The following is an 11706-nucleotide window of genomic DNA, read 5'->3' on the forward strand; positions in this document are numbered from 1 at the left end:
TTTATTCTACGCCTAAGGAGAGACAGAAAACCTCGTCTATCATTCAAAGCAATCTCGCTACGATTCATTAACTCAGAGATTTGATTAACCAGATTACTAAGTCATATTGACTAACATTTTACCATAGTGTTGTGGAAAACAGCACTTACAATATAAAGGCTTTTACCTATTACACTTGATGTGTACTGAAACGCCTCATTGGGCATGAAGCAAACAGGTCTACACTAACGCACCTGTCGTGATCTGTCTTTTCCCCGCCAGGCTTGTTACTGTTACGTCTGGCTGGAGAAAAGACGGGCGAAGCTTTGAGTACTTAGTAAATATCACGAGATGGTACGAGTCAGGGACGGACATTCATGCTGACAAAGGGGCTTTTCCGAGCTACACAAAAGAGCAGCTAGGCCCTTCGATGTGACGTGATGTCACACTGCCCATACAATTCTAATCTACCTGTCACACATTCACGACTTTACCCCAGATTCGTTCCCGTACACCAGCCGACCAGGTCCGACCAGGGCGTTCGGGTAGTGTTCGGGAGGCCAAATTCGTGAGTGTGTGACAGGGTCTAAAAGGCCTTTTCCGAACAACACAAAAGAGCAGCTACGGTATGCCCCTCACTGTCTTCTAATGTCACCACGTACTCCCACGCATTCCTTCTTAAACAGATTGTACATTTCCTCCCAGTTTCACAGAAAATCATGTTCAGCTGAACTCAACACATATGACAGAAAACGTATTATTTCATAAATGAATAACAACAGTTTCATTTTTCAACACGTGGCAACAGGTAATTTTTTACATATCTTTTCACACTTTATTTGCGAAACAGTTGTTTCATGTCTCTAGCTTATATGAGTGTATGTGAACTTACACTAAGCATAATGACATTCTTTAAAAGTTCATTTCACTACTATAATGAGTGATACCTAATGGCATATGAACAAGACACAGGGACGTTTATCTAAAAGTAGATTAAAAATATACTAGTATTGCACATAATTACGTGTTCCTCTTAATATGTACATCTCGAATATATAAAGATTCTGGATTTAAACCTTATATATAGATTTTTAACCTATATCTATTAAGTTACTACCATGAAGACTTTTTGGGACTTAAAACCATCCAGCCGTTGTCTCTTTTGCTCTCTCTCTCTCTCTTAACAAATGAGATTTGGCGAAATAGTGGTATATCAGTTTAGACATAAAACTGAGAATAAAATAATATAAATGTCACTACCGATATATTCTCATCGTGCTACCATAGAAGTTCTTTCTGGCAGACAAAGGCAAACGTTTGTTCACAGTCGTACGGTACCCACTCTAGATTGGTTAATCTGGACAACACTACGCAGTCTGTGTCCTGTCGGTTTGGGTAAGACTCCGAGAACATTGAAAATCCACCCAATGCCTCTCCATCACTCCACACGAAACTATTTTCTTCCTTTATGTCATCTAAGCCGACCCAGTAGCTCACGGCGAAGTCTGTCTTGAGGAGGTAGTTGTGCTTTGCTCGGTTCTTGTCGGTGACGAGTTTGCCTCCGTCTGATTCGCAGGTAGTCGCAGCCTTGTCGTAAGACAGGGGGGTTCTGACGAGTCTGAAGCACAGCTCGGCAAACTGACCGTCGTTGTAGCCTTCTGGACACCGTGCTCTGTTTGTAGGCAGGCCTGTGTGTAAAATGATGAAACATATCAACAAACGTGTACATAAAAAGTTATATCTTAACCCTTGTCCTGCTGGCATTCCTGGCACAATATTTTTCAATAATTTCATGTCTTAATTAGATCATAGACCCGCAAATTTTTTTGCCCTGCAGTGGCATAGTTACTTCCGCATTCGTTGCGTTTCGCTGCGGTGTGATGTGTTGCAGGAGAAATACCCCCAAATCGTACCTATACAGGGTGCTATATAGATGGTACTGTATGTGCTGCGCGACATATGTTGCGCACAGCAGGACAAGGGTTAAAGGGGCATTGCGTAACATTTTTGCACCCAAAAATGGCAATATTCTATTTATAAAGAAATATTGGTGTGATTGTAAATTATTGCCACTTTTTTGCAATTATCTGACATGTTTATATTTATGGTTGGCGCTATACGAGCCCACACGAGGCGAACTATGGTTGAAATGACCAGAAAATTCACTTTTTGTACTGTCCAAGTATTACATGATACAGCTTTAACGTAATTCCTCCAACTTGAAGTGGTAGCAATCCGTTCTATTCTGTCCCGCTATTGAACTGTCACCGCCCCCTTCATAAAGCTATGTGTTCCCACCGTTACTCTATGTAGTAAAGTTGAGAAAAATGCCCAAATCTTACCGTTTACGGTGTTCCAAATTACTGCAAATATCGTGATATAGGCGGCGACTAGTTGAGGCATGTTGTTGTCTATCTTCTTCGGCGGTAGCGACATAATGAGGGCGACTATGTCTGGTGCCGCTGTGCTGAATGAATGAGCAGTGGACACAGTAAGAAATGTGAGTCTTCCCCACACACGGGCCCGCCCAGCGACATGCGTTTGTTGTGTACACATGTACGTCACTTCGGTGTCACTGTTTACGTAAATAGTGTGTGTAGTTCCCGTCTTTTGACCCAAGAGAAAGACGCAGGGCGTTTAGGCAGGTGTTTTGGGTTTACGTCATATCCGGTTGATTAGTCACTGGAAAAGCCGGAATATCTGCATTGTCGTTGTTCTAGTTTCACTGACTGTTAGTAATTCCTTTCCTCGAAATGTGTGGCAGAATGCCAGACACCCCGTTCAGAATGTGCCGAATCTCGTGCAGAAGGTGTCAAATATTTTCAAGGATGTATCGAATCTCGTCCAGAATATGACAAATCTCGTCCCAAACGTGACAAATCTCGTCCAGAAAGTGTCAAATCTCGTCCCGAACGTGACAAATCTCGTCAAAAATATGACAATCTCGCACAGAACGTGACAAATTTCATCCAGAATGGGAATAATCTCGCTTAGAATGGGAAAAATCTCACCCAGAATGAGAAAAAACTCATCCAGAACGTGAAAAATCTGGAAGGTCACTGACCCAATCTCAAAATTCGCTGGGTGCCCAGCCAACCTTGTCGGGCTAACTGACGTCATACACACCACCACAAAACATGTGTTTATCCCTTCTGAAGGTTTCTAAATTATGCTTAGGTCACAATTCAAGAAAGGGGCCCGTTCGGCGCGTGTTCGGCGTGTTTTTTGGCACTACCGAACGGGACCTGGACGGAGACCGGCGGGCTTCCCGACGGCTGCCGGCCTATTTTTGGCCCCGCGCGGTCGCCGAATCGATTTTAACTCAGAGTTAAAAACACTTCGGGCCCCGTTCGGCGAAATACGCCGAAGCGACGCCGTAACCTCACTGCCCGGGACCCGTCGGGCGGCCGAACAGGCACCTGCCTAAGATTATGACGTCACATGTGCTGATCAGTGCATCAGATGGTCAGGAAAAGGGGGTTAAAGGGAGCATATATAAACTCCTGCCTCAGACTACGTCGCACAGTTCACCACGTGTGTGTTACATCGTGTACTTGTGTGTGTTACAACTTGTATTTGTGTGTCAGAATGTCGAAGGGCAAGGGAAAACAGCCGGCACGGCTCTCTTGCCAACTTCATAAAACAGATCATAACAGGAATAGAATGTGTCTGACATTATCTCTTGTTACATCATATGCCTTCGTAATAAAATGGAATCAGAAGTTATTGGCATTTATTTTCAGTCCAAATTTCAACAGAAGTAACGATATTCAGTGGTTTTATGGCTCAATAGCAAGGAACTGCCACGGCACACTTCCTGCGTCACTGCTGAAGTACTTCCTGCGTCACAGTTGAAGTACTTTCGAAAGTAGGCCCTCGGTTACTTTTGCGACGCACCAGTTCTGCCTGTCTCTCTTCTTCAGCTACCAATGCCAGAAGACCTACATGTAGGTTGTCACCAATCTCAATCTCAGACGGGCTTGTAAGTTGTTTGCAGGTTGCACTGAACGCTGCATCGCCAACTTCAGTCTACTCTTTACTTGACGTGTACTCTTTACTTGAAGTGAACGGTAGCAGGCAGTGCAGCGCTTATATATGTACCCGCTCAAAAACACGAGAGGAGCCCGTCGGGATCCCGCCAGGAACCCACCAGGGACCTGACAGCTGCCCGGCCGAACTGTAAGAGCCGGTCGGCACCCTACCACACGCCGCACGGGTCAAGACGGGCGACCGACCGGGCACCGGACGGGTCCCTGACAGAAACCGGCCGCAAAAGTTTATGAATATTAATGAGAGCCGCCGGCCGGAGCACAAGCAGGCCCCGACAGGGAGCCGTAAAGGAACATTTAATTGTGACCCTGACAGTACGGCGCACGCTCGGCGTCATGACGCCGGCCGGCGTCTACGCCGAGGACATGCCGAACGGGCGCCGTTTCAAATGTGACCTAAGCATAAGACCCATTCACATTTCTAATAGACTATCGTCATTTTCACAGGGCGTATTGCAAGGTCGACGTCATTTGAAATAATCTATGGTTCATAATTACTGATTTTTCTTTTCTACTGGGAGATAACAGTTAACAGGTGTGACATTTGCCGGTACGTTTTGTCCGTACTACCCTAACTAAAGACTAGATATGATGGGAGAGTGGTGCGGTCTATTGTTTTAGGTGCCATGAGGAGATGGTTATGTGTAATTGTGAATCAGTTATAGATCAAATTGAACAGCTTGAAAATGGATGTACATGAAGTTAGTTTTTACGATTTTCTGTGAGACCGGGGGTAGGTGATGTATAGGTCCCATTACAAATTTTACCAGCATTATATTTAACATTGGTTGACGTAAAGAGTTAGTTAGCCTCTATCAGGCTTCGGGAGACGGCTAGAAAGAGTAGAAATCGGTAGAATAGAGAGGTAACATGTCGAGGGAGTTGTTCCGCTAGAGAGTACATTTTGCCGCACCCGGTATAGTAAGTCACAAATCTCACGATGCCTGTTTGCTGGGTGTGGTGCATGGGACAACCACTGAATTACGTTCGACATGGGACGTACCACAAAATACAATGTCGAGGGTGCGGGCATCCTTTTAAATCTGTAACTTCAAAGGAATTTCAACATTCCATTCTCCAGTTCTACATGTAATGTTTCTCTTCCTTTGATACAACCAGCAGAAATCTGTCATCATTGGCCCTCCCTTTGACACATCCTGACACACCTAGCTCACCTTGCTTTGAAATCACTCGGGTGAACTGGACTGTGGGCTCCATTGTTAACTCACTGCTTAGTCGTATACTCTTCACATATTTTCACTGACGAGTCAACTGTACATGTTATCAGGACCAACAGAATGTTTATTATGCAAAGTAAGGCCTAAACTGCAACTACTAAAAACTATTGCAATGCCCTACAATATTCAAATATGCCCCCCCCCCCCCACACACACACACTGTCGTGTATACTGGAACTGAGATAACCATTATTATCTTACCCGTTATTCGTACACACATATTTTCACTATCTATTCAACTTTTCGGAATGTTAATTATACAACGTAAGGCTTGAATTTCAATTCCTAATAGCATCTTGCCCTATAATAATTTCGAACAATCTCCCCATATAGGTTATATTTAAACTGTGAGAACCATACTACTTCGTCGTATACTGGTACTCGTTACATATTTTCACTGCTGAGTCAACTGTACATGTTTTCAGGGCCAACAGAATGTTTATTACACAAAGTAAGGCCTAAAAATATGACGTACAATATTTACCTTCAAACATGCCCCCCTCCCCACTTATTGAAAAAAATGCCCCCTCCCCACCTATTGATTATTTTGAGTGCACATGCCCCCCTCCCCACCTATTGATTACCAGTATATTTGAGTGCACATGCTCCCCTCCCCACCTATTTATTATATTTGATTGCACATGCGGCGTGACACACTCTATCCAGGTGTATCAAATACATGAGTGTTACGCGCTGTCCCAGCCTGACACGGGAGTTATTATTTGTGCTAATTAGAGTTAACAATGGGTGTTACCCTGGGCCATAGCAAAGGTCACATTTCACAGACGCATGACCCCAGCGATGGCAAAAGTTCGAAGCCGCTTTTGAAGTTATGACATGCCTTTCAAGATGTCCAATTAACCGTTAATGTGCTCATACGGGTTTAAATATTTAACAAAAAATCAACAGTCATGTGGGCATTGTAAAAATTTAGGGTGGAAAAGAGCAATGAAATCAATCTTAATTCTATGAATATTTTTCCAATGAGATTTTTATAAGTCTGCTTGATAATATAAACACACTCCCCCCATTTGACCTTGGAAAGTTCCCTTTAAAATTTGTAAACAACGACACCAGATGAAGGTATGAAAAGGTGACAATTGGTAGCTTGTATAGAATCGAAATTTTGTTTGTAAGAATGAAATCCATACGTGCAAAATTAGGATGAATGTTGTAAGAAATCAAAATTTCTCTTGTCACAACAACATACACAAAAATAATCAAGGACAAACGCCTGCCTGACAAAATAAGGGCTGACGGACGCCCTCACCTGTACACGACCTTTCTGACATTTGCGGTAATTTGACGGATTTGTTCTTTTCGCGTAGAGTCAAATCACATTTTGATAGACTAAATATGTTTTGCCCCTGTCACTCATTCACGAATTTGGCCTACCGAACGCTAGCCGACCGACCGCCAACCATGGGTAGGAGGTGGGTCGGCTGCCATTCGGCTACAGTTCGGCTGACCCAGCCGAATGTTGCAAAATGATTAAAACATTCGTGAGGCGTTCGGGAGGTTCAATCAAAGTTGGCTGGTTTTCGATCGTAAGCCAACATAACACCTGCAAACCATCCTGGAGTACGCCAGCAGTGTTCGGGGCATGTTCCGAGATCGAATTTGACTCCAATTTAACCCAAATGCGTTTTGAGTCATATACAAAAGGTAGTCGTGGCCTAAATCTTGTCAGAGTCCTCCCGAGTTAACACCAGCCGACCTGTTTGGGAGCGAATTCGTAGGAAGTTCGTATATGTGTGACAGGTTCTTTAGGAACATACGGAGATCTTCAAACCTTTGTTTACACAGAGACCAAGAGACCGTCACCACTGGCACGGAAGCTACACATAAAAGCACAATTCCAGACATGCTTTTCAGTTTTTTTATTTAAATCTAAATTTTACAAAATTTCCTTCATTCTTTCACCAATTTTTACATCGTTATATCATTTCCACAATTGTATGTTTCATTCAAACTTTATAGCGGTTAAGATAGGTATTGCAATTGGAGCTACTTAAATACATAAACATAATTATATATTATATAGTAATTGATGCTATTCTAACATTTGTATGTAAAATCTTTGGTTTCAGTACAGAGGTATCTACAAGAGAGTTTACGTTAATATTGTCTCATTGTAACTACCAACGCCAGCTTTTGGGTAAATTTACAGCTAAAATCCAGTACTTTATACAACAACAACTACAGTTGTTTCCTCTTACCATTCTTGATAAAATTACTGGATACAACTTTATAACAATACTAATACCGAAATAGTCTAAAATAGCTGCCTACGTTTTGTACCATTACCTCTTATGTATCATAGAAATAACGTAATTTTATTACTGATTGAGTATTAATATGTTATGTTAATATGATATTATGAAATCATAATTCTATGGCCCTAACCAGCATTGAAAAGGACGGACTAAACAAGGGATAAAAACCAATTCCCTAGACGCATCTAGAGGCTTATAAGTATCAATCTATAAAATAAAAACTATCATGAAACTTTTCTTATATCATACACAATCCCTCTCAAAAATAGTTGAAAAAGAGGTTTCATCAATATGATATAGTAGTACCATTTTTCTACTTCGAAATGTCATTAGTGGTAAAATATACGACCTATAGTACCTGTCATGTTTGACATCTTATTTTGTGATTTTGATTCAAGAATAGAATGTCTTTTTGTGGAATAATTCAAGTCCATCTGGTTTCTAATCGTTTTGATATAAAGTTGACAGCCTTTCTTACTCGTACGTCTTATTTCCACAAAGTCATATAGCATATATGTTTAAAGTTAAACGTTTCGCTCCAACAAACAGAATGGTTCTCACCTACGTACATCCAGTCATTCTCCTTATTCCACCTAGTTCTAAATGAGAACAATTCTTTGTGTTGGAACAAAAGTTTTAACCTTAAAGGCATCCAGCGCAATTTAAGGCCACAAAACTAAACTGTTTTTTCAAAGTCAATTTTCTTTTCTTTGCGGTAAGTTGAATCAATCGATTTGTTTTTTTGTGAAGCAAAAATGTCGATTATAGAAAACGCGTACGGCTGCTTGTTTTGTATCTTATGCTCCCACACACATTGCTCCCACATTGATTTTCATTTACTTCATCTGGTAGCTGATTTGCATGCTATTCAAGTTTTGATCGTCGTCGGAAAAGTAGGAGACCGACTGAGCGTCCCTTTCTTCTGGGACTTCTGGGATCATGTAGTCATCGGGGGGACCCAGGGCCAGGGGTGCTGCGGGGACGTATGTCGATGGGAAGGACGGTAGGCGAGGGCGAGGGTACACCGCCGCAGAAAGAGACGGTCTCCGCTGACCAGGATAAGCCGCCATGGTGAGGGACGGTTTTCGTGGAATAGAATATGTTGTTGATGCGGCTGATAGTTTTCGTGGATTGGAGAAGGTTGCTGGTACAATGCTTTGTCTTCGCAGACTGGAATGGCGACGGGTTTCCAGATACGCAGGCATTGGCGCTGGCTGCAGTTTTAAGAAGAACTTTATTGCACGACAATTGTACAAGGTACAACGCATGGCAACAACTACTGAACATATTACAAAAAGAAAGGACATAGAATGAAAACTAACATCATAATTACTGAACATCAATAGATAATACTGTGTACAATCAAGTAGGGATAAGATACGTGTAAATCATGAAAGTAGTCTAGAAAGGTTGCAAACACAATATATACGAAACCATAAATATAAATTCTATTCACTCATCATTCAACATGCAGAGCTAAAACAATGATGATGAAAAGATTCATTAAAATCGATGGGAACCATAGAACCACATGGCAAGAAGGGATAAACTTGATTACAGCATGCATGTTGGTATAAGTGGAGGTCTCGAGGTATACAGAGTCAACCTTTAAAACGTATTTGTGATTAGTGTCTGTTAGGTCTGCAAGAAACGTGGTTTGACTAGTAAAAAGTTTTTACTGACCCATTTCGTGTTAGTGAAGGATTTCACATTTGTAATCATTATGATTTGTAATTAGATTTCCCAGAGCCCAACTGGGTTAGAGGAACACCCGTCACACATTCACGAATTCGGCCTTGGAGTCGAATGTTTCAAAATGTTTAAAACATTAGAGGGGTGGTCGAGAGGTTCGACCATGATGGGCTGGTATTCAGCTTTACAAAGTCAGCAGAACACCATCCAACCATTCGGGCGTGTTCGGTGGTAAATTTGACTCAAATTGATCTCAAATTCGTTTCGATCCGTATAGAAAGGTAGTGACGTGGTCTAAATTTGGCCAGAGTGCTCCAGAACGTCAGCCGAACCATGTCTGCTGGTGTTCGGGGGGATATCGTGAATGTGTGACAGAGGATTTGTTAGGATGATGTTATGGAGCCAAATGGAATCAGAGTGGTTACCAGGGTGGTCACAGTAGGCCAGACTGTCAGAGTGGTCGGTGCAGTCGGTACCACTGGAATCGGGTCGTCTTGTGTCTAACAAGATCACCCATCATACTATGTTATTCACTTCTTTTTGTTACACAATTTCTCATTAAATGTGTTGAAGGTAAGTCAATTGTGTAATAAATTGTGTATAATTGCAATGTATAAATATGTTCTACATTCAGTTTACAAGTTGCTGATATTTCATGTTTAAGATGATTTTTTATACTGGTTATTGACTCCAACTTATTCATGAAGTAAGATATTATTTTGATGTGGTGGTTCTTCTTTTGTATAATGTTTAAAATGGGAACGTTCCAAGACAATACAAGAGTCCTAAAAATTTGTGAATACATGTTCATTGGATTTACTTACCATTTGATAGAATGGACCGTGGATGGATGGAGGGTAGTCGAACTCTGACTTGTCATCATAATACCTGTCAAATAAAAAAAGGACTAAAATCAGTTTTATTGCAACATGGCAATGTGGTGATGGCATAGTTTTTTAAACTTATTTTTAACTTGCCACCAACACAGAGTACTCATTTTCACCTGAGCGAAGTGAGGGAAGTCGTGTAAAGTGCCTTTCTCAAGGCCATAACATCGGTGACAGGGTTCGAACCCGTGACCTCTTGGTTTCGAGTTGAACACTCTACCGTTACACCACATACATGACCCCACACAATTCAGTAACGTTGCTTTTGGATACTGACTTTTTGTTTCTGTGATGTCTCCAGGCGCAGCACAGAGCAAGTAACAGCAGCAGGAGCAGCAGGGCCAGGGACACCCACAGGGCGATAGCTGTACTGGCGTTCAGACCTGCAGTCAAGGCAAATCAAGTTTAATGAAAAAGGCCTGGTAAGCCGAGCCTAGATACTACCATTCTGGTTAGCAACTATGAAAAAACTGTTCTAGTGTCAGTCTTTGTCGTTGTAAAGCCATATTGCACATTGCAGAAGGAGTTCCTAAACCTTCTTGATTAGTCGAGTGGCAGAATGATACTCAAGACTTAAAAAGACATAATGTTTGTCGTGCTCGGATGTCTATCATTCAAGATGGATTCACGAAAGATAAGGCACGGCTCTAAGGGCTGACTCCATCTTTATTGTTTGTTCTTCTGTCGTGCTATGCGGAGTGATCTGTAGAACGGTGCACTGTGTTGTCGCCAAGTAGTGCGGTGTGGGCAAGGGCCCTATGGTGAAATCATTATGCCTGATGAGACAGTGTAATAGATAAGAGATCATGTAACAACTTTCTTAGCTGAATATTCTAATTACCTGATGAGCCCCCATTGACTGAGGCAGCTGTGGGACAGTTACTGTCGTCTGACTCTATATAGCAGACTGTCCGCATGTTGATGCCGAGATAGTTCCCCACGCTGCTGGCAGCCCTCACTTCGTTCTGCATGTCCATACCGTGCACGGTGTTGGCGTCTTCCAGACACACATCATACACGGCCACTACTTCGTTTTTCACCACCTTCAGTTTTGTGACGACGACGTTCTTCACTTTCTTTGAGTGTTGTGTCTTCTTCATCATGGCCAACATCTGGTGAAACATTTGAAGACACCCAACACAGTTAATAAAGATATAACATATAAATATCTATACATCTCCCTCTCTATCTATCTCTATCTCTCCCTCTCTCTCTCTCTATCTCCTTCTCTCTCTTATCTCTCTCTCTCTCCCCTATCTCTCCCCTCTCACTCTCTCTAGCTCCCTCTCTCTTTCCCTACTCTCTACTCTCCCCCTCCTCTCTCTCTATCCTCCCTCCCTCCCCTCTCTCTCCCTCTCTCTATAGCTATCTCTATCTCCCTCTATCTTTCCCTTTCTCTATCTCAATCCCCCTCTCTCTCTATCTCTTCCTCTCTGTGCAATGAATGTCTTATAAAATTCCTTTTCCATCAAATTGAATAATCTGTAGTTGACCCATGAAGAACTAATTTGCTCACCGTAGCTTCTACCTCTGCAGATAACCTCCTGTAATGTTCAGAGTTGGTGTTCCGTAGTTGGTCTGTCAT

General features: G+C 42.2%; 2 protein-coding genes across 2 annotated transcripts; both read right to left on the bottom strand.

Moving 5' to 3' along the window:
- Positions 1 to 767: 767 nt before the first annotated feature.
- Positions 768 to 2650, bottom strand: LOC109474609 (lectin BRA-3-like). The gene is made up of 2 exons (XM_019774949.1): positions 2322 to 2650; positions 768 to 1667 (listed from the first exon to the last, which is right to left on the bottom strand). Exons 1-2 carry the CDS (start codon positions 2533 to 2535, stop codon positions 1258 to 1260), a joined length of 624 nt encoding a protein of 207 aa, XP_019630508.1. The 5' UTR covers positions 2536 to 2650; the 3' UTR covers positions 768 to 1257.
- A 5678-nt stretch (positions 2651 to 8328) lies between these two features.
- Positions 8329 to 11700, bottom strand: LOC109474591. Its single transcript, XM_019774930.1, has 6 exons — positions 11638 to 11700; positions 10963 to 11233; positions 10399 to 10504; positions 10059 to 10122; positions 9660 to 9734; positions 8329 to 8756 (listed from the first exon to the last, which is right to left on the bottom strand). The coding sequence occupies exons 2-6, from the start codon at positions 11231 to 11233 to the stop codon at positions 8379 to 8381; spliced, it is 894 nt and encodes a 297-aa protein (XP_019630489.1). The 5' UTR covers positions 11638 to 11700; the 3' UTR covers positions 8329 to 8378.
- Positions 11701 to 11706: the final 6 nt, after the last annotated feature.

Source organism: Branchiostoma belcheri, unplaced genomic scaffold, assembly GCF_001625305.1.
Source record: "Branchiostoma belcheri isolate BF01 breed outbred unplaced genomic scaffold, Haploidv18h27 scaffold31, whole genome shotgun sequence".
NCBI classification, from domain to species: Eukaryota; Metazoa; Chordata; class Leptocardii; order Amphioxiformes; family Branchiostomatidae; genus Branchiostoma; species Branchiostoma belcheri.